This window comes from Carcharodon carcharias, chromosome 2 (genome assembly GCF_017639515.1).
Source record: "Carcharodon carcharias isolate sCarCar2 chromosome 2, sCarCar2.pri, whole genome shotgun sequence".
NCBI lineage: Eukaryota > Metazoa > Chordata > Chondrichthyes > Lamniformes > Lamnidae > Carcharodon > Carcharodon carcharias.
Window position 1 is genome coordinate 69,661,591 of NC_054468.1, and position 27,815 is coordinate 69,689,405.

The 27,815-nt window shown below is 41.5% G+C and overlaps 1 protein-coding gene across 4 annotated transcripts in view; it reads right to left on the bottom strand.

Moving 5' to 3' along the window:
• pxylp1 (2-phosphoxylose phosphatase 1) overlaps positions 1 to 27,815 on the bottom strand; it is a 201,686-nt gene that overhangs the window by 56,498 nt on the left and 117,373 nt on the right. For all 4 annotated transcript variants that reach the window (XM_041204152.1, XM_041204142.1, XM_041204171.1 and 1 more), the window contains one exon: positions 3,410 to 3,571. In XM_041204152.1, the coding sequence (XP_041060086.1) occupies positions 3,410 to 3,571 (162 nt within the window). The remainder of the gene's footprint in view (positions 1 to 3,409; positions 3,572 to 27,815) is intronic.

Below are 27,815 nucleotides of genomic sequence, written 5' to 3' on the forward strand. Positions count from 1 at the left end.
TTGGAACTTTATTTCATCTCAGCATGGCTCCTGAGGTCTGTCCATGGTGGGTAATGGTTAAGTTGGCTTGGAGGGTATAGCAGCAAAAGGTAGTGGATGGGGGTCATGGGTATTAGTTGGCAAAGGGGCAATAAGGGGCCATAGGGATGAGTGCGGTGTCATGTGTTGGCATGAGTGGACACTAAGTAGGCAAAGGGGCTATAATGGGCCATGGTGAATGGATGGTGGTCATGGATTGGCACTACATTGGCATAGGGACTTTAAGAGGACATGTGGGTAGAGTGCATAGGTTGGCATGGGCTGTGAAGGGGCATGGGTGTGGATAGAGGGCCATAGGTTGGCATGGAGGGTCTGAGGGGCCTTCGGTGCTGGGTAGAGGGACATAGGTTGGCATTAAAGGTATGGGAGGTCATGGGGTTAGATAGACAAGGCATAAGTTTAGCATGGAGGGTATGAGGGGCCATGAGGGTGGGTAGAGGGGCATAGGTTGGCATGGAGGTTATGAGGGACCACGGGGGGGGATGGAGGCATGAGTTGGAATGGATGCACATGGGGAATGAGGGTTGAGGGCTAGAGTGCCTTATTACTTTCATTACAACTGGGACAAAGTCCCAGAGCATTGAGACAGGCCTTTTAACCAGCCACTTTGACACCCATCAGCCCATGTGGCTGCCTCCACACTGTTTCAGGGGGGCAGTTGGCCCGATTCCATTCCACTACACCGCGCGCCCCCACCCCACCCCCCACCCCGCCCCGTCATCCCGGTAATGAAAATCCAGCTGTTCAGGGATATTTCTCCTGGGGCAGGTAGAAAAATTTCCGACTCTGCATACCTGCCTCAAGAGTGAAAATCAGCTCTAAGTCTCCCAAAGTCCCAAAAAGTTGTTATAGACATTAAGCTGTAAACACTAGTGCTGTAAACTATCCCTTTACCCCTAAGATTAAAAGGAGTTGGGATCAAAGACAAGTAATTAACATTTCTACATAGACACTAAGCTAATGTGTTTCCCATTGCCATGGAGAAAATGGTGGAGGAAACCATTTTGACATCAGGTTAATGGCTTCCATATAAATCCACGAGTACCATGGACAGGCTGGTTCTCAGTTTTATCTTGTTTGGTCTGCAGCCAACTGAGAAGTAGAGAGCAAATGATAGGATCAGTGAAGCCTGCACTTTAGGCAATGAAAATGCTACCTATAATTCACCAGGCAGAATGCAGGAAGGAGCTTACACTCAGAGTGAAGATTCAAGATCATTAGGAGTTAAAGGAGGATACAAGGTTTGCCTAGCTTGGATACAGAGGAGGAAACCTACAGTGTAACCCTCATAGTGAGAGATAGTTCTGGCCCTGCCACTGTAAATGGCCTAAGTCATGGCCGCTTCAATGACGGTGAGCACCTTCTCCCCCATTGGGATAAGAATATGTCCCCCCACCAGTTCGGTGTTTTTGCCTCTGGTTGTGAGACATTTTGTTCCGAAAGAGAGAGGGAAGTGTGTAAGTGAGTGTGGTGCAATGTGTTTAGATGATGCACCTATTATGGTGAATAGCTGACAATGTGTGAGGCTTGCAGAGGTGCTAAGTGTGTGAAGGTGAGTTGAATTTATGACCATGAATATGAGGTATGATCCATGGTTGATAAAGGTTCTTGAGGTGAGTGAAGAAGGGATGTTGAATTGAACAGTGTGTGAGGCTTGTGGTTCAGTTGCTAGGATATGGCATTTGAGAATGCATTCACTGATCTTGACACTGGTGTGAGGTCATTAAAATCCTCCTGTAGCACATCCCGGTCCTTGGGACTACACTACTTGCAATGACAGCAGTGGCTATTTGGTCACACTATCTTCATAGAAATCATCTGGTGGGCCTCCTAGCCTCTCTTCCCCAGTAAGCCTCATGCACTAAGGTCCCCACTGCTTCATTAGAGAACCTTAGAACATCAGAGAACCTTACAGCATGCTCCCTGCCCTATCATGCCATATCGTACAGGTCAGACTCTCTTTCCCAGACACTTTCAGCATAATGGTTGAGGTTGTTGGAGGTCAGTCATCCCAGCTCCAGGACAGTGTAGTGTTCTCAGGGTAGTGTCCTCAGCCCAACCAACTTCAGCTGCTTCATCAGTGACCTTCCTTCCATCATAAGGTGAGAAGTTGCACAATGTTCAACACCATTCACGACTCCTCAGATACTGAAGCAGTCCATGTTCAAATGCAGCCTTGGGCAATATCCAGCCTTGGGCTGACAAGTGGCAAGTAACATTCATGCCACCCAAGTGTCAGGCAATGACCATCTCCAACAAGGGAGAATCCAACCATCGCTTCTTGATGTTCAATGGCATTACCATCACTGAATCCCCCACTATCAATATCCTGGGGGTTACCATGGAACAGAAACGGAATTGGACTAGCCATATAAATACTGTGGCTACAAGAGCAGGTCAAAGGCTAGGAATCGTGTGACAAGTAACTCACCTCCTGACTCCCCAAAACCTGTCCACCATCCACATGGCATAAGTCAGGATTGAATGGAATATTCCCCAATTGCCTTGATGAGTGCAGCTTCCACAAACTCAAGATGCTTGACAACATCCAGGACAAAGCAGCCCGCTTGATTGGCACCACATCTACAAACATTCACTTCCTCTACCAACGACGCACAACAGCAGTAGTGTGTACCATCTACAAGATGCACTGCAGGAATTCATCAAGGCTCCTTCGACAGCAACTTCCAAACCCACGACCACTACCATCTAAAAGGACAAGGGCAGCAAATAGATGGGAACACCATCACCTGGAAGTTCCCCTCCAAATCACTGCAAAAGGTCTAATCCATGTTTTAGAAGGCCACATTGGAGACTTCAAAAATGGCCCAACCCATTTTTCAGGCATCTGGAGGTACAGGATATTGGACCCTAAATAGAGTTTCATTATACTTTTTTACATCCATAAAATGGGCACAATGAGATCCAATTTCTACCCCCAGGGAATCACTTAAAAGAAGCAGCAGAAGTTAAAGATTTTACTTGACGTTTCGCTTAAACATGTTTCAGTAAGTTTTTTTAGGTTGCAATTATTCCATGTTAAGGAGTTGTTATCGAACATTCTGAATTATAAATGCAATCCTAATTGGGCATCATCTGCTGACAGGTCCATTGAGGAATCTGGCAGACCTACATCGGAAATCAGTCTATTAACATATAGTCAGTCATTATCATGTACTTAAATTAGCTCTGTCTCCTTTTGCAGCATAGAACTCAGTTAGTGATGACCAATATAAACTCATCTCTATTATACTGGTCATGTACACAGATATGATAACATGTTTTAAATTAATTTGATCAAGAAATTTAAAATACATTTTTAGTCTATCATTCAGCTTTAGCAAGTTAGAGACTCTCATTAATATCATACCTTCCAGGCCATGATCAGTTTTATTTGGCACATTGCAGTATTGATAGGCCTCATAGATCGGGTCCAACCTTGGAGGGGCAGTGTACAGATCTACCAATATTCGTTTTCGGGCTTTAGCGACCATTCCACCCTCTTTTGGTTGTGTCACAGGAATCAAGTGCACTAGAACAAAGAATTAAAGTTAGCTTAGTTACTTATCAAGGCAAACAGCATAAGTATCGAAGACATTTGTGAAATGATAGATCCATTCTGGTTTAGAAACAGAACATGCAGTTTTTACTGGTAATGTGCACGCAATAATCAGATATTATAGTGAAGACATTTTTCTATTTATCAAGTATAGAAAAGCTAATTTTCCCTTTAGTTTATCGCTGTTGTCTATTTTCCTTTTCCAGTTGGCAGATACTCATTCCAATTCACAGTTCCTCAGGTAGTTACTCTCATTAGGTGCTTCAGCCACGTAGCTGTTTGCAAGTCTGAACTAGATGGTAAACATTGACAGACTATTAAAATGTGAGCAGCACCATAGCCAAATAAATCTCTGTTCTCACTTGACATCTAACAACATGTGCAGGATATTTATTGAGAACTGGAACTGGGGCTGGTTTTCCCCCTTCTAACCAAGACATGTGAAGATAGCTGTTTTCTACTGGTGCCTCAGCTAAAATCAGCTAACTCAGAATTAATCTTGGTCTAACCCTTAAACTTCCCAACCTGTATAAGGACATCATACCATGTTCATCCATTGAGCTAACTGGGGGAACTGAGATCCATGATTCCAAAGACATGCCACTCGAATAAGTAATCTATTATTTATTAAAGTGATGTTTCTTCTGAATTTTCAAAAGGTGCTGTACCTTTACATGGCACTGTAAATGGAAGGTTGTGCAATGGGGCAGCATCTAATATTACATGTAACTCTCCACAGTGAAGCAAAAGCAGTGCATTCCTGAAAGAAATCACCCCTTACTCTTTGTGTGAATCCCAGCCAGCAATTCCACTCCCCATATTTTATGAATCCTAATCTTGAAAAGAGAAGGGGAAAAGAGCTGTGTCTTTCTGCCAACATGAAAATCTGAGCCTCGTAGTTTCCCTGCATTTCTCTGTCCCAATCTCTTTCTCCAGTCCCATTTTCCTCCACACTTCTCCATTCTACAGCTCTCTCCTTTCCCCATCCTTTTCCGCCATTCCCACACTACAGTTTCCTTCCCGGGTTTATTCCCATCTCTTTAGGATAGAGAAGCAAAGGCAGGAAACTACGTGGCTACCTGAGCTTCTCATTCCTCCTCTTCTCTCTGCCATTGGATTCACATATCAGTCGACCCTCTAACATTACTTCACCTGAATGCTGCACTTGGTAATTATTCCACAGGAGATCAATTAATGATGGAATAAAATGCTCACTTGCTTTGATAAGGTTGCAAACCCTGGTGGAAATGACTAAGGACCCCACTAATCAATAACTTGTACAGTTTGCAAAAGGGTAGCTGGATCAATTGGTAAATTGGAGCAATTACTGAGGAAATGATCAATTGATATTCTAAAATCTAAAATAGAAAAACCTTTATAAATCACATAACTGTGACAACAGGTTTATGAAAAAGGCACGGAAAACAGAATAAAATGGAAATTAGAGGGCTGTGTTTCAACACTGAAGAAAAACTGTTAAAGTGGCTGCAGTGACTTTACTCCTTCCAATTCCACTACTTTCTCTGCAGCAATTTAATCCATTCCTTTGTGCAGAAGTGTGAAAGGCATCATTGGGGCTTGACTGCAATTTTAACCCAAAGACTGTGCGGGCAGGCCTTCATAGCTTCCCCAACCTCATGGGTTACATGTAGATGAGGCCAGGGAGTTAAAATCCCCCAGGCATCATGTTGCAAAGGATCACACAGTTTCTTTTCTGCCTTGGCCTTCACCTTCATAGCTCTCAATGGGAGCTAAAATCTGGACTTTATTAAAATTGGCAGCTACGGATTAGGAATTTGTTTGTATATGTGTGGAGTACACTGTCCTCATCGTGGTTTCTGGGTCAATAATCACATTAGAACTTCAGTTGTTTCTTGAAATTGAAATTACACCTCGTGGTCTTAGTGAATGAATGAATGTTTAAATAGGGGCAGAATTTTCAGTTCGGCGGATGGGCGCAGTCTCTTCCCATTCCCATTCGGGATCGGCCAGGGAATGAACCACCGGCCGCAATCGGCCTTTGACTGCGATTTCACACTGGCTGGCGCAGCCAGGTTGGGGGCGGGCGGGGGTGGGCGAACGATGAATGAAAGCTCCCTGAAGGCAGAGAGCTGCCTCAGGGAGCTGATGACTTTAAAAGCAATAAATCTGGAAAAAAAAAATCCACACATCAGAATTAGTCATCTGAGCATATAAATGATGAAAATTCTGTCCAGACAATTTTTAAAATTTAATAACGGAAACCTCATCCTGCGAAGTCTGCCTGGCGGATTCGCCCATTTGCCAACTTGCCAATTTGTTAAGTTGGACAGACCACGCAAAATCAGGGGCAATTGGAACTTTAATGAGCTTAATTTCCCTCTTTATTGTCGGCAGCCGTGCTTCTGACTTTTGCGCATGCCCCGCTAACCAAAATATCACGAGAGCAGGGATGATGTCGGGACGCTCGCCTGACGTCATTGCCTGCTATTTTACACTCGAGTGGGTTGGGCATGCCCTAGGGGCGATTCTGTGGTTGCATTCCCCCTACAAGTGAAGCTCCCAATTGGGAGTGCAGCTTCAGCCTCTTATGTTCATTGCAAGTTGTTTCCTCTGTTATATTTAAAGGGACATTAGCTTGCTTAAAAAATGTAAGTGGAAGGAATTTTATTAGCTTGTTCTAATATCCCAAGATGCAATCTCAGGGCCAAAGTATTTTTAAAATAAACAGGTCAACATTTTACATTTTAAATTATATTAATATTACACCCACAAAATCCAGGTATGTCACCTCCTCCAAAATGTACTAGTCCTTCAGCAAACTATGTATTCTACATTCAGTACTAATGTATTATTCCCAAAGAAATTTGCATAGCTTTAACTCACATGTCACTATGACAACCATCTCTACAGACTTCTGATAATAAATTAACTGCTAATCCTCAATCGAGAAAGTATAACCCCAGAACTATATTGCTTCAAGGCTCGTCATGTTTATTATGATTACAACTATTTGTAAATACCACAAACAGTGGTGATAATAAATTCAGAGCTATGAAGAAGGAAAATTGTTGGATCTTTTTTAATTGATTACCACTCAATTTATTTGAGTGGATTTTTTGAAAAGCATTTTTCAAACACAATTGCCATGTCATATGGATTAAGATCTGATCTTAATACATTTGTTAAAAATGTGCCAAATAATTTTCACAAATAACATACAGGTCATTTTAAAATTCCATATTCTGATGTGATGGATGTTATTTTGCTGCACTGAGAGTCAAGCTATTTAGATTTAAACAAGAATTATTCAGCATTTCAAGAGCCTTACTTTACGGAACACTATTTTATAGATCTATTTTTCATGAAGTTACTCTGGTAAATTTTCACAGCTGAACTAATCGTGCAAAAATTGGGATATTTAAACTTCCATATTTAACATGGATAGATTTCAAAGGAAGTTACTGCTTGCCCTGTTAATTTGATACATTGGCCCAGATCTTCTTGCAAATACCCTGCGTTGCTGATGTTCACAAAATTTTCTGTGCCCCAACAAATTGCGTGCATGCAAGTGAGAGGGGTAGAGGATGAGTGAGTGGGTGAGCAAACAACCGAGTGAGCGAGAGATGGGTGGGTGAGTGGATGAGTGAGCGAGCGAGTGCGCGATGAGTGAGTGGGTGAGTGAGAGTGTAGTCAGTTTGGGTTGGGGGTAGTCTGGTAGGGTTGGGCATGTGGGTAGTAGGGTGGCTAAGGGGAATAGTAGGGTGGGTCGGGGAGTATTTGGTTGGGGTCGGGGGGAGTTGTTGGTTCAAGTCAGGTCGGGGGATCGTGGGGGGGGCCAGTCGGGTCAGGGGGGGGTATCGATGGGAAGGGGGAAATTCGGTTGTGGTGCTCAGTTCAGTTACGCTGGTTAATCACGGAGTTATACTAGAGATTAACCGCTGTAGCGTTTCCAAGCTAAGTATCCAGGGTAAGTCCTGCAACTCTGGCCCAAGTCTCTGGCACTGAAATCAGTGTAAAAGACTTTCACGCAGGGTCTAAGATGGCGCATATCAGCCCATTAGCAGTTGAAACTACCCGGGCAATTACAGTGCATATGCATGCACCAAGACTTACACAGGTTCCCGACACAAAGCACCGACTTAAGTCTAGTTTCGCTGCTCAGGACATCGGAAAATTCAGACCAATGTTTGTCAACTAACTCAATAAAAATATATCAAACAATAAATATATCTGTCAGCAATAGCTTGTGATAGAAAGTAGGAAGTCAACTTTCCAGCATACAGGTATTAACTGTAAACAGAAAAACAACATTTCCAAATGCTTAACAGCTGGCATTAATGCTTGTTCTGCAGGCCTTATAAGATTATAGCAGACACGGCAAGAAGTAGTGGCATTGTGAGCAATTATCTGAACAGTGGTTTCACTGTTACTTTCCCTTTTCCGTTAAGTTTGTTGCCCAGTCACCACTGGTTTTTAGAAATGACTTTACAATATGATCCAGTTATAAATCTTCTCACACTAGTCTAAACAACTTTCAGTAAAACAAAAGGCTTTTTTAATGCTCTTTATATATATATATATATATATATATACACATACGTATTAAAAAAGCTTATTTATCACTCACATACTGGCAACATGCTCACACAACTTGAAAATAAAATTCACAACCCACATCCAATTATTCCACACAAAAGTATTTTGCCTGTAATATTTCCACACAGAAAATGTGTTATTCATATTAAACTGATATTTAAAATTGTACTTTTTTCATGGGATCAGATGTTCAGGTTCAGGAATTCTGACAAAGGGTTGCTGACTTGAAACATTAACTCTCTTTCTTTCCGTAGATGCTGCCAGTCCTGCTGAGTATTTCTAGCATTTTCTTGTTTTTATTTCAGGTTTTTATTTGTTAGGTCTGAGGGCACAGGCACATCAGACTAAACATGCAAATATGTGGTTACCCACACAACCAAGATGGCTATTCAAACAGTAAGTGCAAATATTTGCTCCAACTATTGGGGGGGAAGGGTGTGGGGAGGGAGTTTTTCCAGTTTCAAGACTCTTCTTCGAATATTGCTATAAATATGAAGTAAGTTTTAAAAATGTTTCTTCCACTGAAATTTGCTTTAAGTATAAGAGAATAAGTATAAGAAAAGTTCAGCCTTCACATTGAGGATACCCTCCGTCGTGTTATGTGACCCCAACACCGTACTAAATGGGATTGATTTTGAACAGATCTAGCAATTCAAGACTGGGCATCCATGAGGCACTGTAGGCCATCAGCAGCAGCAGAATTGTACTCGAACACAATCTGTAGCCTCATGGCCTGGCATATCCCCCACTCTACCATTACCATCAAGCCAAGGGATCAACCCTGGTTCAATGAAGAATGCAGGAGAGCATGCCAGGAGCAGCACCAGGTATACCTAAAAATGACCTGCCTGGTGAAGCTATAACACAGGACTACTTGCATGCCAAACAGCATAAGCAGCAAGTGATAGACAGGGCTAAGCAATCCCACACCCAATGGATCAGATCTAAGCTCTGCAGTCCTGTCACATTCAATCGTGAATAGTGGTGGACAATTAAACAACTCACTGGAGGAGGAGGTTCCACAAATAGCTCCATCCTCAATGATGATCAGTGCAAAAGATAAGGCTGAAGCATTTGCTACAATCATAAGCCAGAAGTGTCGAGTGGATGATCCATCTCGGCCTTCTCCAGAGGTCTCCAGCATCACAGATGCCAGTGTTCAGCCGATTTGATTCACCCCACGTGATATCAAGAAACGGCTGGATCGTGCAAAGGCTATGGGCCCTGATAATATTCCTGCAATAGTACTGAAGTGCTCCAGAACTTGCCAGGTCCCTATCCAACTTGTTCCAGTACAGCTACAACACTGGCATCTACCTGGCTATGTGGAAAATTGCCCAGGTATGTCCTGTGCATAAAAAGCAGGACAAATACAATTTGGCCAATTACCACCCCATCAGTCTACTCTCCATCATCAGTAAAGTAATGGAAGGGGTCATCAACAGTCCTATCAAGCAGTACTTGCTTAGCAATAACCTGCTCACTGACACCCAGTTTGGGTTCTGCCAGGGCCTCTCAGCTCCTGATCTCATTACAGCCTTGGTTCAAACAAACATGGACAAAAGAACTGAATTCCCGAGGTGAGAGTGACTGTCCTTGACATCAAGGCAGCATTTGACAGAATGTGACATCAAAGAGCCCTAGCAAAACTGGAGTCAATGGGAATCAGTGGAAAACTCTCACTGGTTGGAGTCATACCTAGCACAAAGGAAAATGGTGGTGGTCGTTGGAGGTCAGTCATCTCAGCTCCAAGACATCACTGCCGGAGTTCCTCGGCATAGCGATCTTGGCCCAACCATCTTTAGCTACTTCATCAGTGACCTTCCTTTCAACAAAAGGTCATTGCACAATGTTCAGCACCATTCACGACTCCTCAGATACTGAAGCAGTCCATGTTCAAATGCAGCAAGACCTGGACAATATCCAGCCTTGGGCTGACAAGTGGCAAGTAACATTCACGCCCCCCAAGTGTCAGGCAATGACCATCTCCAACAAGAGAGCATCCAATCATTACTCCTTGATGTTCAATAGCATTACCATCACTGAATCCCCCACTATCAACATCCTGGGGGTTACCAATGACCAGAAACTGAATTAGACTAACCATATAAATACTGTGGCTACAAGAACAAGTCAGAGGCTAGGAATCGTGCAAAGGGTAACTCACCTCCTGACTCCCCGAAGCCTGTCCACCATCTACAAGGCACAAATTAGAAGTGTGTTGGAATACTGTCCATTTGCCTGGATGAGTGCAGCTTCCACAACACTCAAGAAGTTTGACACCATTAGAACAAAGCAGCCCGCTTGATTGGCACCACACCCACAAACATTCACTCCCTCCACCACTCTCGCACAGTAGCAGCAGTGTGTACCAGCTACAAGATGCACTGCAGGAATTCACCAAGGCTCCTTCAACAGCACCTTCCAAACCCACGACCACTACCATCCAGAAGGACACTGGCAGCAGATAGATGGGAACACCACCAACTAGAAGTTCCCCTCTAAGTCACTCACCATCCTGACTTGGAAATATATTGCTATTCCTTCACTGTCACTGGCTCAAAATCCTGGAACTCCTTCTCTAACAGCACTGCGGCTGTACCTAGACCACATGGACGGCAGCAGTTCAAGAAGGCAGCTCACCACCACCTTCTCAAGGGCAACTAGGAAGGGCAATAAATGTTGGTCTAGCCAGCGAAGCCTACATCCCGTGACTGAATAAAAAAAGGAATGAATTTTCTAATTTTCCTTAACTTTGTAGATCATGACATTTTCATCTCCCAGCTAAGAGTTTAGCCTTTGGCTAAATGGTCACCAAAAGATCCATCATTATTTATTATCCTTAAATGAACTGTCACTTGAAAGCTCTTTTATTCCTATTTGCATTGTTAAATCCATTCTATTAAGAAAAGTTACATCTTCAAAAGTGGCTGTGTTACAGACTACAGACTGGTATTGCAGGTTAATGTAAATTCAAACCAAAGGTACAAATTAATTGCAATTTGTTGGGGTGATGTAACCAAGCAAGCAAAAGAGTTATGTTATTTTTCAGTCTCCACTCGGTGCTGTGGAGAGCAATGAATGTGTAAGAGCCGGGAATTGTTGATTCCTTACAGGTTTCAGTTCTGGGTGCCAGATAAGACAATGTATCCAATCTATGAGGCAATTTTTCTTGTGTAAGGTAATCCATTAACTTGACCAATGCTTCCAAGGTTGAGTCCGACCTTGTTACCTAATTCCCAAACATTTCCAGCAGAAGTCACCAGATCAGATCAAAGCTCTGCAACCTGTGACATCCAGTGAATGACGGACAAGTAACTCCACCTCTGTCCTCATCGATGACAAAGCCCAACACTTGAATGAAAAAAATAAAATTGAAGTGTTTGCAACCACATTGAGCCAAAAGTACCGAGTGGGTGATCCTTCCTGGCCTCCTCCTGAGACGCCAATGATCACAGATGCCAGTCTTTCAGCCAATTTGTGATTCCACATGGCATCAAAAAAATGGCTGAATGCACTGAGCAGAGCAAAGGCTACCGACCCCCGACAAAATTCCAGCTGTAGCACCGAGGACATGTGCTACAGAACTAGTCATGTCCTTAGCTAAGCAGTTCCAGTAGAGGTAACATCTGCACAAAAAATATGGAAAATTGTCCAAAGATGTTCTATCCACAAAAAATAAGATAAATCCAACATAGTCAAATACTATTTCATCAGCTTACTCTCAATCAGCAAAGTGATGGGCAGAGTTGTCAGCTGTGATGTCATGCAGCACATACTCACATATAACCTGTTCATTAATGCTCATTTTAGGATCCACCAGGCTCACTCAGATCCAGATCTCATTATAGCCTTATTCCTAATAAGGAGGCAAGAGCTGAGCTCCAGAGATGTGGTGAGAATGCCTGTCCTTGACATCATGTGTGATACCAAGGAACCCTAATAAAACTGAACTCAATGGACATTAGGGAATAAACCTGCCACTGGCTGGAATCAAACCTGGCTAAAAGGAAGATGACTGTGGTAGTTAGAAGCCAAGCTAACAAATATACGGTATGCCCACCATCCAGGAACTTAGGATGCAACATAAAACTAAACCACCATTTTAGTCATATTGCCACCAGATGATATCATAATGTACAGGGACAGTAAACACAACTGCTTTTCCAGCTGTAGTTCTAATATAGAAAGTATTAAATAAACAACAATGAAAATGGAACAGAAAAAGGAAAGCCAGAAAATGAGGGGAAATAGTGTGACCTAAGTGCTTAACTTAAATATAGGACATGGTTGCTTGAATAATATTAACATGAAACGATAAGAAGCTTAATAAAATAGGTGGTAAGCATGGACAAGGCAGGTTTGAATTTGTAAAAGAAAAGTTGACAAAATGGAACAGAATCCTGCATCCAGAGGAGAAGGAAAAAGCAGACCAAGCCTAAGGCTGAAGGCTGCCCCTGACAGCATAGTATTCTGACCACATCCTGCTACCTTAAGGGCAGACATGAGCAAATATTGCTGAAGGAGACAAAGAAAAAATTGTCAACTGCTCATTTTCCTAAACCGATTTCAACTATAATGAAACATACATATACACGTGTGTATATATCATGTATTTATAAAATTAGAGTTGTGTATGTAACAATAAGTCTATGTCAAAACAAATTTGAAGTCAGGAACAAATTGGAAATTATTAATGATTTGCTTGAGTGGAGAACTGACAAATGATGAGCTTACTAGACTTGCATACAAGCTGATTACAATGGATTGAGGGGCTTTCCCTCTCATAATTAGTGACCATTTTTGAAGGGTTTTCAGTTCCAAATGTCAGTTCAGCTGGTTGTAACATTGAGCCACACATGGATCCCAGCATTAATATAAACCAAGAATATGTTGCTTTCCAAGTGGATTTGTTACCAGATGCCAGATTTGTTAGCCTTCTATCCACCACAGACTGACTACAGAGTGGTCTGTGTGGATAAGGATAAAACATATCATTCATTATTAAAGGAAATCAATTGCTGTTGACGTCACTGGTAATTTGTTTATTTGAATAGTACACAGAAAACTGGTTCAAAGTGGAGCAATTTTTAAAAGCTTCTGAGCTGAAAAAAATTACATGTAATATATATTTTTTTGAAACCTTTGAAGCCACATGAGATAGATTGATTATAGTTTATTGTAGGTATTTCATGCTCCTGTCCTCTTTGTTCACTGCACATTAGTTATTCTGGAAATGGAGAACGTGTTATAAAGTGTAATGCAAAATAACTAGCAGGATGAAGTGGTTGATGGTGGTGAACTCTCACATTAGTTTTGCTGATCCTGGTAACTGATACAGTTGACATTTAACTGGAACTTGCACTATTTTTCAAGGTTTCCATTCACATAAAAAAGTAGATTTTATGAACTTGCATTTGCAGCTGAGAGCTTTGTGCACCAGAAGCGTATATTGAGACTCAGGCGTGTGGGTCAGTGGGCCTCTCAGGATTTTCTGTAAATTAAAAGTTAATGAATGGAAAATCCTGCAGGGCCCTGTGATACGAATGCAATTTATTGAATCTACCTTGTAGTGCTTCCCCACTTAAAACCAGTGCTACAACAAAGGATACAGACTATTGGCTTTGCTCACAGGTGAACTGCTGCAGAACAGAGCTAGAAACTTTAACAGTATTTTCATGGCAATTTGCTATTGGATTCAGTGTTCAATTTACATTGCATAATGAAAGCAAAAAATGTGATGTCATAAACTAAATTCTCCCATGACCTTTGAGTGCGCCTGAGTAGGATAGTGTGCCATATTATTAACAGCTACTCCCTAATTGTGTTATTGATCACTGGATATTATAACGGATAACAACCATGTTCTTCTAAGTCTCTTGAAAGACAGAAAAAATATACTGTCAGACCAATGTGTGCAGCCTAAAACTAATAGCTTTATTTATAGCCAAGAGTCTGGAGCTGTTAGGGAGGCAAAGTACTTTTAGTACAATACTTGTCATCAATTCAAGGTAACTTCAATCTACAAGGAAATGCTAAGCCTTTTGGTAGAAAAATATTTCTTGTAGACCTTTCTCATCAAACTTTCAAAGTGAGCTTCTGGATGGTGACAGCAGATGTTTGTGTCTGGGAAAGTAGATCTGGTGATTTGCAGATCAACAGGAACTCAGCATACACAATTGGATTTTGCAGGGGGTATTTGATGACAAAGTTCCAATCTTCGTCATCAGTGTCACACTGAAATTGACCACAACTACAGGATTTAATGCAGGTCAGATTAGTACAGAAATCCTAAAGTTTTAGTCTGTCATTCATTGGCCTCCCAGCACCATGCCCATTGCTCACCCCAGAGCTGGTAAATCAGTCAATGCGGCAAAAACCTCTCCTTTTCCATTCTTATATTGTCTTAGATACCCCGTAAAAGGTTACTTGTTCAATCAGGTATAACTGGGTTTTTACAACAATAAGCGTAACCACTGCTAACCAACAAATATGGCCCTGAAAACATAATTTTATATTTGGCGGGTGTTGCTACATGTCTCCATTATGATTAATTACTAGATTTTTTAAAACTAAATTTTTAAAATAATTTTCTAGAAAAGTTTTTTACATAATATTTCAGCTTCTACCTTCACCCCATGGGTTGAATTTACCCCCGTTGCGGAGGGAAGTTGATGGGCGGGCGCGCTTCCAATCGGCGCCCCTGATCGGAGGTGCAGTGCCACTTTACGTGGGCGGGCCAATTAGGGCCCACCTAGCGTAACGTCCGCACAGAAGCGCTAAGTGCTCCTTGTGTGGGCGGGTGGGGATTCTCAAAATCGAGAGTGCGCTCTTTCATGCATGCACACTAAAGAACACACTCATCTCCCTGAGGCTTAGTGCAGCCTCAGGGAGATCGGCTGTATATGTAAAAAAGATAAAAATAGAAAAATAAAATTTCCCTTACATGTCCCCTCATGTGACAATGTCACATGAGTTGGGACATATCCATAATTTTTACAAAATCTTTATTAAAATTTTTTAAAGCCTACATGAAAACTCATCCTGCCTGTGGATGAGGCTTCATGTTTTTTCTAGTTCCTGTCGGGGCTCCTGGTCTGCCCACCAACCTTAAGGTTGGACGGCCAGGTCCTTTAATTACTTAATTGACCCTGTTAATGGCCTCAATTGGTCATTGACAGGTTGGCGGGCGCGCAGCTGATTTTGCTGCGCTCCCGTCTTCCTGAAAATTTAAATCGGGCACGGTGATGTCATGAGTTTCCCCCGACATCACCGTGCGTCATTTTACGTGTTGGCGAGCAGGCCCCGCCCTCACTCGCCGACTCGTAAAATTCTGCCCTATGTGTCTGACCCCATCTTATTTTCACTCCATGTTAAATTTTTTAAAAGTGATTTGATTTCATTGTTTTTCTTGTCCTGATTGTCTGTCTGTGAGAATTATTTAATGTGATTGGCTGCTTGGACAGCTTGATGCATTACTGCAGCTCCACACTGGAAATTTCCATTAAAGAAATTTACGACCAATTGTACAGCGAGTGTGTTAAAATTCTCATCATAGAGATTGCGAGATCTTAGTGAGGCATCCCTTGAGGTTAGTGGCAAGCGCTCTTGCTTTGGCATTGAGCACAAAATCCAAGCCCACGTGTGCCACCTTATGGACAGTCCTTTGCTTCTTTTATTGGTCTTCCTCAGTCAATTACAGTAATCAGGGACTACTGAAGCATTTACTGACATATATTAAGAGCAAATCAAAGTGGCAACTACTAACCACTGTTCTTAAACTATACTGGGTGCTCCTTAGATATAAAATAAGGCCCTTTTGATAATCAATTACTTCACCACAGTCAAGCCATTACAATTTATTATTTTTTAAATATTTAAGAAAACAAAGTGTTGATTATAATTTCCTGGCTTAACTAATTTCTGAGCAGAGATATTGACACAAGCAGTGTAGGACAGGTATTTCTCATTGAATGTACTAAATAGATCTTCTGGCAAAATTGGATAACCCCTGAAGACAGGTGCAGGTAAGCAGCATGCAAACATCATGCTACATGCTCGTTACCATGACTGTAGTGCGCAGCCAGCGCTAAATGCACTGTTGAGTGTCTGCAAGCCTCAGCAGGGGCCAAGTTTATGCCCCACCTAAAGTTTGCCTGCACTGCTTTCTGCACTTCTTAGAAGGGGAGGAGCATTCTGGCTGCAACAGATGCTGGAAGTGGCCAGGAAGACTGTCCAAGCAGGAGGAACATTGAATAATGGTGCAACAAGACAAAGAGAGGGCTCCAAGGTTCTTCAACGTAGCACTGGAGCATTGGTGCAAGAGGTAGACAGGCGGATACAGGCTCTCTTTCCACAGAAGACCAATAGGCCCTCTGCACAAGAACTGTGAAGGCTGTGGCAGCTTGGCTGTCACAGTCAATGTCAGCAATGTTATGCCAAGGACCTGAATGTAAAGCCACAAGAAGCTCAGTGATGACTCGTGAATGGCCAAAGTCAATGAATGAATCTTCAAATGCCATACTGAGTCACTAGTCTCACACTTCTGCAGTTTCCCCCATGGAGAGACAACTGCCATTCCCCAGTCAGGCTGTAGGCACTGGGATAGAAGCACTTGGACAACCAAATGCACACAGGCAATACAGCAATGCACAAGGGTGATTAGTGGGTCTTTTGTGTTAAATATTGGATGATTTGTTTGATAAAATTAGTTTGGAATGTTTGTTTTGTAGTGGCTTTTACTTCAGCGTTTATTTCACCAGAAGTGTGTGCAGGTGGCATGAGTCTCTTCTTGGACGCCAAACAACAGCTCTAGTACCAAAAATACAGGCTCTCTATTGCTTAACATCCAAGTAATTGATATATATCATGAAAAGCTGAGGACAGGTACAGAACCCTGGTGAACATCACTTGTCACATCTCACCAATTAGAGTTGTCTTCCTTTACCTTTAATCTCTTGTGACCTAACTTCCAACCAATTACTAACACACAACTTTGTCACAAGGTTACCCCCAATTCCATGAACTCTAATTTTTGCTGATAATCTCCTGCAAATTCTAATCAAATTCCTTCCAGAAGCCATTTGGACAACATCCATTGACGCTCCCCTGGCCACCATATTTGTGGCCTCCTCAAAAGATTCAACTCAATTAGTCAGACATGACCCACCCTTCACAATTCATGCTGACTCTCTTTGATCTCACTCATACTTCTTTGAATGTTCAGTCACTGTAGGCTCTAGTAACTTCCTCACAAATGACGTTAAGCTGGAGGGTCTGTAGTTTCCTGGTTTCTCCCTCTCTCCTCTTTTAAATGAAGGTAAAAGATTCATTAACATTTTTGAATAATATAGACCTTTTGTGATGGAACAGAATAACGCTATGATCTATATCTACACAGCCTCAATTTTCTATTCCTCCAGGTGTTCAAGTTTTACGATGTAGCACACTTCCTGGGCATTGTTTCGTTCTGCATCCAAGATTGTTGCCAGTTCTTCAGTTTGAACTCAAAAAACCTATAATTTGCTAAAGGTAAAATGTACTACAGATGATAATCTCCTTTTAAGGGCTTCAGATTTTCAAACTACCTATGTTACTGATGATCATTGGCTTGCAGTCCCCAAGTCAGAAGGCTGTGGATTCAAGCCCCATTCCTTCAGCACAATAATCTGGACTGACATTCCAGTGAAGACTGAGCAAGTGGCAGCCTCTTTAAGGTGCTATATTTTGGATGAGACCTTGTATTGAAACCCCATCTGCTCTCTCATGTAAAAGATCCAATGCCACGATTCTTAAGAAGAACAGGAGGGTTATTACAAATATTTATCTGTCAATCAACATCAGTCTTGGCCCTCAGTACAAACTCTGTACCCTCACGAATAGTCCCATTTTGTGGAAACTATCTCAGGCTGAAGTGGACTGTTTTCAACCTTGGTCTTATTCAACCCCAAGTTAAACTTTAGACCTTATATCTTCTCCATCACAAAGTTTGCCTGCACCCACCTCAGCCCACGTGTTACTGAGACCATAATTTTTACATTTGCCACCAGCTTCAAATATAAACTGTTCACCCAAATTGCACCTTCCATAAACACCAAATCATCTAAAGTTCTGCTGCACAAAGCCTAATCCATAACAAGTCCAATTGCCCACCACACCCATCCTCACTGATGTATAATAGCTCTTGGTTCCATAAGGCCTCAAAGTTAAAACTCTCCTTCTGTTTGGATCTCTCCATAGCCCTGCCATTCCCTATGTCTGCAATCTTCTCCAGCCCTACGATCGCTCTTGCACTTTCCAATTCACTAACACGCCTTTTTGCACCCCTAAGCCCTACCCTAAGAGGTCCTGCTCTCCGGAATTCCGTCCACATCAAATCCCTTGGTCTCTCCACATCCCTTTCCTCCTTTGAGACTTTCCTTAAAGTCCACCTCTTTGTTGAAACTTTGGTCTGCCCTCCTAATCACTTCTTTTTTGGCTCAGTGTCCGTTTCCCTCACATCACTGTGAAGGACACTGGCATATTTTTCTACGTTAAAGGCACTGTATAAATGAAAGTTGTTGTTGTTCTTGAGAGGATGCTGGTGTGCTCAAAGAAGGTTCAGAAGGGAGCAACAGGAACTAGTTTGATATTATTATGGCATCAAAGGCAGTCATGCCAGTCATGGGCCATCAACAACAGAAATATAAAACTTAAAACTCATATTACTGTGAGTCTGTAACATGCTGCCAGATCACTATTGTTGCCTGTAAACAGTGAAAGGTTTTCTTTTAAGACACCATAACATCCTATAAATATAAACAAGGGACAATGATATACAGAGGTCAAGGGTGAGCATTACTCTCCTGGGACCATATATTTTATGTAAACCATCTAAGGATGATCCTAAGATTTGCAGCTCTAAGCTAAATGACAGAAGATTCCAGATCTGAACTTGCTGCAATGGTTTTGATTGGGCTTTACTTGTTCCTCGATTTCTATGCCATTATCCTTCTTGCATCATGATTGATAGATACCTATAATTCTCCTCACGGAATTTCCAGTCTCAGCCACGTGTGATTTATAATCTTTCAGGTATCACTCATTAAGCATGGCAATTATTCTTCTAGATTTTAAAAAGTGACATATTTTGATGCATGTCAATCTTAAGAATAAACTAGCTCGATACATTTACATTGTCTGTATTCTGTGTCACTTTTGCTCATTTTTTTTTTTTTACCAATTTTGAATGTCAGTTTTCTTTACTTCCCCACTGTCCTGAAGAGTAATTCCTGGGCACCCTCCAATACTTTACCCAAATATTTCTCCTCAGGAATAAGACTTGATAGTGAATTGCACCATGCTATTTAATTACTGAGGAAGGCACATCACAGTCTTGCTTAACCCTACACTCATCTAATATCCATAAATCTGTACTACATTAAGTGAAAGTAATTGGATAGTGATCAGGGTTAAAACGCTGTCCCTCCCTAACCCAGAACTTGAGGCTATTGTTGCATGTCTGCCAAATGCTACTTGAGACATGCCAACTCAGGTCAGGCTTGCAATTAAAGCTCATACCTTCCTGCTCTTGTTGAACAGTTGGGGAACTGTAAGTGTCATTCAGAACATTTCTACAATTAAGAGAGGCTGCGTGTTACCACACATAGACACAGCCACAAACAGTTGAGATGGCAAGTCTTTTGCATCTATCTCCTTGTGTTAGTGAGGGGCAGGAATGCATTTTAAGACTTTTCTCCAAAGCAAATAGAGTCTGTTCCTGCATAAACTTCACATACCAGCCAATACAACAGATGCTGAGAGCGGTTTATGAAACAGCTTAATAACCTGACCAATATTCCCAAGTGTCGTGACATGGCTCCATCTTGTTTATGCAACAGATGTTGCCATATTTCAAAGCTCTGGTATCAGTCCATTAATAGTACCAAGGACCAAGAGAAATTCCATATCTGATGTAGTTCACTGTTACCGGAGTTATACTGATACTAACCAGGTCTAAGCCAGATACTAAACCAGGTCTCTTCATTCTTTCACAGTCCCTTTCTACTATATTTAACTGGACCAGCAATATAAATACAGTGGTAACAAGAGCAGGTCAGAGGCTGGGAATTCTCTGGTGAGTAACTCACCTCCTGACTCTTCAAAGCCTGTCCACCATCTACAAGGCACATGTTAGCATTGTGATGGAATACTCTTCATTTCCCTGGATGAGTGCAGCTAACACTCAAATGCTTGGCATCATCTAGGACAAAGCAGCCCGCTTGATTGGCACCCCATTCACCACCTTCAACATTCACTCCCTCCACCACCAACGCACAGTAGCAGCAGTGTGTGCCATCTCCAAAATGCACTGCAGCAACTCATCAAGGCTTCCTCGACAGCACCTTCCAAACCCACGACCACTACCACCTAGAAGGACAAGGGCAGCAGATGCATTGGAACACGACTGCCTGTAAGTTCCCCTCCTAGCCATACACCATCCTGACTTGGAACTACATCACTATTTCTTCACTGTGGCTAGGTCAAAATCCAGCAATTCCATTCCAAACAGCACTCTGGATATACCTACTCCACATGGGCTGCAGTGGTTCAAGAAGGCAGCTCACAACCATCTTCTCAAAGGCAATTAGGGATGGGCAATAAATTATGGCCTTGCTAGCAATGATCACATCCCACAAAAGAATTAAAAAATCACTCGTTCTTTCAACAGCGAATAAAGTGGGAAATCAACAACCTTCAGTATTATATATCGATGGAAAACTTTGTTTTATTCAGGACATCCTCAATATTTTGTTACCTTAGAATTTTTTAGGACACATTGTCACAAGGGTAAATTACTAATCTTAATGTAACAGTAATATTTGCCCTGTATTAGTGATTACTGTATTACTGGCATTTTAGTCCAAATCGGGTTTTGCCTCTACAGCTATGCATGATTTTCCACTATCTTTTCCTCAATGGAGCACACAGCTCTTGGCCTTGTAAAAAGGAATTTAGTTCTCTGATTACTATTGTAGATTACCTCAAATGTTTAATATACATCCATCAAGTGCCATGTCGCTATTTCATTAGGAAACCTATTAAGCAGGACTTCTGCTTTGGTGAAATCCAAGCAAAAACTTTGTAACCACACGATTTTCCAACATTGATCCAATTGCATTTTTCATGGTCAGATGAACTTAAATATTTCTGACAGGCTTGAAGTCAGGTTCTCATCCATATCAGGGAGGCAGTTTTAGTAGTGCAGGTGGCTGGGGTGGTGGAGGAATGACTGCTGCTGGCCTCCAGCATCTGTAGAATTGCAGCAGGGCTCCTACTGCTCAACTGAAGAGAAGTCTTAACTTTTCAAACATTTTTGAATTTCATGAAGCAGGCTTTGTGAAACTTAAATGCCTTAGTGACACTTGACACCAGTAATACACTGGTATCCCAAGTGTTCCCCTGACAGTAATAATGAGGAATAAAATGAGTGACCACCCACCCCCCCACCTGCTCTGAGTGGTGATGATGGGGGTGGGGGAGGTGGGGGCAGTGGGCATTTTTAGTGATTGAAAGTAAAATGTGCCTTGTTAGAAGCAGCTTATCTGAAACTTCTCAATGCCAACACTTTAGTAAGACATTTAGTATTAAACACGGTCCATGGGAAACTCTGCTCTATACTTAATTGGGTTTCACCATATGTTTTCAATGAACGTAAATAATACACTGTTTATGTGAAGCATTCCTATATTCGCTGGATTTAGAAAGTGTGGAAATGTTTTTCCCAGGAATAGATGAAAAGTTTGACTGTCATATTTGCTATTTCTAGATCCAGCAATTGTCACCACCTTTTGATTTCTTCAAGCAACTTGTGCTCCTAATTCAGAGAACCTGCTCACACCTCCATTTTACTTATATTTTTAATGGTTCCGGTATATTCTAGGTTTCTGTAGGCAGAACCCTGGAAGTCTACGACCTCTTTCATAGAATTACTTCAAGTACAAACAAACAAAGCTACTTCTTTGGGGCAGGTCTGAGCTTTAAGAAGCCTGTGGCAATGTCTCCCACACCAAACTGCGTAGTTGCCAAAGTCTGAGCTGCTGTTGGCAAGGGTGCTGTAACATAAAGGATCCTTTCAGTGCTGTTTTTTCCTGTTTCTCCCAATTTAAAATTATATCAGTCATCCATTTACCTTCAGTAACTCACCAATGTGCCCATTATTTATATAAGTGACGGGGTTCACATGCTATTCAACTGAGAGGAAGCATCTTGGCCTCACCTAATGTCCACTGGATAGCAATCGGAATGCTAACCGATTTCTCCCATCGTCCATAAGCAATGAGGTCAATTATGATACTCACTCCACCAACTCAGTTCCATCCAATAAGACAGCGCGGGCTGGAAACTGGATCTAGGGCCTTACAATCTGCACAGCTCAGCTACTCGCCAAATAAACTCATTAAGCTATTATGGAAATTTACTGCAGCTTTTTCAGAGTGACAATAAACATTATTCAATTTACAGCGCAGAAGAATGCTACTTCCATCAGATTTCCTGGAAGACATGCAGTTTATTACAAATCAATGAACCTTGGTTTCTTCTTTGAACTCCAACAGAGCCATGGGAGAGGAACAGTTTGTATATTTTTGCAAAGCTGCTTGATGCCACAGAGATGGAAGTTAGCACATATAAATACATATGAAAGGTATTTCAGCTCCACCGATGTCTGAGTTGAGAAATTAGCTAAGTCTCACAGGCTGAGGAATAGATTGTTGAGTTAGCTGATATCAGGCAAGGTACCAGTGGGACTATGAAAACTGGTTGAAATTTCCATAAGTGAGGGAAGAGAGAGAGAAAAATCAGATGGAAAGTGTTTACTTGTTGAGATTAGATAAAGCTGAATTGTTGTGATGTCTTTTGTCAGGTAGATTCCCAATACTCAATGACTGAATTCACACATAAAGAATTCCCATTAGCACAAGGCACTCTAGGCTGACTGACACCTTTGGAGCTATACCCCACTGAGCACCTTCAGGAAAGGAGTGAACATTTTTCTGGTGAAGGTAGATTGTGGATTGGAAAAAAAGCACACTGAATGTCGTGCGAGCACAATGCTTCAGTACTCATGGAACTACACACCGTCTGACATTACTTTTCTACACAGAAACATAACAACACTGTGGTGCTCCTACTGTACAGCAATATCAGTATATGTAATGCTAAATCATATAGGCTAGAAGTTCCCAGGTTCAATTCCTGGCTTGCGCTGATCAAGCAAAACAGCCAGGGAATTGGACTTCTAGATTTTGGTAATGGTAAGGTGCATACATGATCAGACTGGGTTATGATTCACTCCATGATTTAATATCCTTGCAAGGTACTCGGTGTCTGGACTCTTATAACGAATAACGACTTGGATAAGGTATAGCAAGATTAAGTATAGGTACAACATGGTTTACAGCCTCAGATCATGCTCCATGGCATGAGATGGCTTTCCACATTTTGGTCAAAGCACAATGAAGCTACAGTGTCGAAGAGGGTTGCAAATGTTGTGTGGTGACTGACAGGAAAGCTTCAAGACACCAGAGATGTGCTGTGTTCTGCTCACAGTCAAAAGTGAAACTAAAACTTGATTACGCGACACACTTCCTTTCTAGTGATGTCATACTGTTATCTCTTGAAGGCATATTATGACAGTGGATGGCTATTAACACCAGTGGAACTGTACTTCAGCAGGAATTAGGGAAAGGGGAAATATTTGAAAGAAAAGGAAAATTGATGAAATATTCAATGTTGAGTAGCAGACAGTGGATGCTTTTAGACATTTTTGAAAACATTACCCATAATTCTGAACTGGAAACCACACAACTAAATGCATTTTTGCTGGAGAAACTTCATGCATGGAGCTTAACGCTGAAATCTAATTTATCTCTCTTTTTACCTCTCGCTTGAATTATCTAAAAATGGGGCTTTCCAACACTGCAGAAGAGTTAATTTGCCACTCATCCATAAGAAAATATAAGCCTAGATCCTAATGGCAAAAAGACCCTAATCATGAAAAACTATCTAATACATCTTAATTTACTGAACCGATGCTCAAATAAAAGTACAGCGTATTACTAAACAAAGACAATAAGAACATGCATTATACAGGACCCAAGACATATACAACTTCCAGAATGCTTATTTTCTAAAGAACTTGATCCATTGAGCTCTGGTAATATTCAGAACATCTTGCAGTTCTTCTTACAGTTGAATATGTGGCACAAAATTTTAAATGTATCAGCGCTGTTGTCATTGTTGTGGGTTTTAGATGAAGTTGTCCACAGGGTGGATTTATAGATACTGCTGGAGGCAAGGCTGTTGGTAAACTCTACCTTTTATTGAATATTCTACCAACTAGTATAATGCTAGCAGAAGGCTTCGCATAGAACTCTCAGCATATTCCATTGTCATGTGATCTTACACCACTGATGATGTAGACTGTCTATTTACATAGTTAACATTAACCCTTTACACTACATCTGACCCCAAGTCTCTGACGATATTAGATACATCATTTACATTATCCTACATCTCCCCCTGAAGACCAAGTCTTTATTCCTGGTTCACAGAGATAAACGTTGTGGTGGTTTCATCAATCTCCCCGACCTTGTTCTCAGCTCTCGGGGGACGTATAGGATTCAAGTTCTCCAAGTTCTCTCTCGAACTCTCTAGAGTAGTATGTGAATCATCAGAGACTACTGGCTCTCTGTACAGGTTGTCTTCATGATCGACTGGGTAGTTGGTCCATTCCATTGATTGTTGCCTTCTTGTAGATATAAGTGTACTTCTGTTTCTTCTCACCATTCCATTTTCAGTGTCTACAAGGTAGGATGGTGCATTTAGTGTTTTTGCTAAGATTTGGCCTTTGTGATTCTGATCACAAATCCATACTGATTAATCTGGCTGGAGTCCTGGTAACTTATGCACTCTATGACATTGATTATGTTTTTCTGGTTTGATTTGCATGATACTCATCCTCCTTCTCCCTTTCTCTCTCCATGTCCGCTGCTTTGAGACATGCAAAGGCACATGTGAAAGAATAGGATGCTGAGTCTGTCAAATTCTTCCCCCATTAGAAGTTCTGCCAGAACCAAACCACTCTGAAGCAACGTGGATTGGCAGCTCAACAGTGCTAAGTTGATATCATCATTTTTCTTCAACACAGCCTTGACCATCAGGAGCACTCGATACTGATGTAACCACGATGATAATGTCAGATGACTACGAGACTGAGATCTGGTGGGAAGAAGTACAATCTCATGTAGAGTACTGAGATATATACAGTAAATAAACAAGAATGGCTTTTACGAATAACGATCTTTGGCAGCATTCAGGGAAACCTTAAAGAAACCCCAAACAGACCTTGAAGTCAAGACAAAATACCTTCCTTTCTCCTATTTTGGCCTCTCCATTAGCTTGTGGTGTTTGGATGAAGTAGTCATGTGGATAAATCCATGGGCTTCTGTGAACTGCTTAAAACATACATTTGCAAACTGTGGGCTATTGTCTGAAATGACTAGATCTGGAATGCCAAGTGTGGCAAAAATTTCTTTTAATGATTGCTCCCGAGATGGTACCATGAAGACATTTAACCTCAATACATCTGGAGTAATAGTCAACATGCTATCAAAAATGTCTTTCTCTTGAGCTAGAAATGGTCTGAGACATTGCTACAGCCTGGACGGAAATGAGAATACCATCAGTGGTTCCCTTTGCTCCTGGCAATGGAGCGTATAGATGATGCAGCTTGAAAATCTGATGATTTCTAGATTGTATGGCCACCAAGTGGAAATTTGTGCTCTAGCAGAACACTTTGTAATGCCCAGATGTCCTTGGTGTACCCGCTGAAGGATTTCAAGTCTGAGGACTCTTGATATGACCAATTTCTCGTTATAAATCAGTAAGTCATCCACAACGCTGAGATGTCTTCGGTGCTGGAAGTATTGTTTCAGGATGAGATTACTTGGAACATATTCTGGTCATCCACTGATTCTGTATTCCTGAATTTTAACACATTCTTCATCTGCTTTTTGTGCCTTTTGAATTTCATTTAGCCTCTGTGTTGTTGGTAAAAAAAAATGTAGACAATGAAATATAGAATGCCACATCATTGACAAATTTATGTCCTCTTGATCAGGCTTTTCAACAGGAATGCATGACAATGTGTCTGCCGTTGTTTGTTGTTTTCCTTGATCAAGTTTGTCCATCTGTTTCTTACTTGATACAAGTTGTCCTTTCAGGTAATGAACTTGTGGCTCCTTCGCCAGCGGTTCATGGGAAATCTTCTGCCTGATTTTCTCAAGATTCTTATATGGTTCTATTAGGTTTGGTAATTTCTCCCAAGAATGGCACTTGATTGTCTTTTTCATCTTCAATTTCTTGAATGCTACATTAGTTTCTCCTTTATTTTTTGAGTTAGGAGCTTTTGCTGCAGTGTACAAATTTAAAATGTCCTCTTCTCTTACAGTAATGATATTCCAAATTTTTAGCAGGGTATTCTTTGCGCTGATGCAGCCTTTTCCTGCTACAGTGGACACACTGAATAATGATGGCTAATGTGCCCTCTTTGCTTTTTCCCTATTTTTGCTGCCACTTCTGTGATCTACAAACTGCACTCAGTCGTCTTTCTCCACGAAGTCTTGTTATCGCCTTGAATAAATACACAATTTTGCTTTCTCACTTCTGCCTGCTTCGTTACAGCCTTCGATAGCAATAAATCTTGCTTCAACTGCAGAAAATCTGATAAAGCCTCCTCCAACAATGCAATCCTGAATTAATCCATCTTTCTGGGGTCAATATTCTCAATTCTCAGCTAGTCAATACAAACCATTAATGAAGGAATCTACAAGCTCTCCCGGTCTTGGGTATGCCTGTTGAACTTCGCCCTTTCTATGATGCTGTTCCTTCTAATGCTAAAATAAATATCAAAGGCTTTTATAATCCCTATTGTATTTCGCTATCTCTTTGTTTATGCCCTGTCAGACTATAATGTCTTCTGCACTACTGCCTGTGGCGTAGAGAAGTATATTAATCAGTTCCTTGCTCATCTTCTTTGCTAGTCCTGGAGCAGTTCTGAACCTGGTAAATCTACAATGCCAGTTCTGCCACTTCTCTGTTTGATCAGTGCCTTCCACATAGTCAACATGCTGGTAAAGGAAGAATTTTCTCCATGGCTTTCCTTCACTGCAGCCTTTCTTTGAATTCTGTTGGGGTTTTCCCTGTGCTGTCCTTGTCCCGCAGTTGTTTCTCTTACTGCTTATTCCAGTCCCTGGGCTCTTTACTTGATGCTTTTTCCTTTTCGTTGTCACCATTTGTTATCATTGTTGTGGGTTTTAGATGAGGTGTCCACAGGAGGATTTAGAGATACTGCTGGAAGCAAAGCTATTGTTAAACTTTATCTTTTATTGAACATTCTACTAATCATATACAGTACAAGGCTAGCACAAGGCTTTGCACAGAACTATCAGTCTACTCTGTTGTCATGCGATCTTTCTTACATCACTGATGATGTCGCCTGTTTATTTAACATTAACCATGTACACTACATCAGTTGTTTTAATATAAAGAATCCAGTGTCAAGAAACAACAAGCAATGCGAAGAAAATGGAAGGGCAAA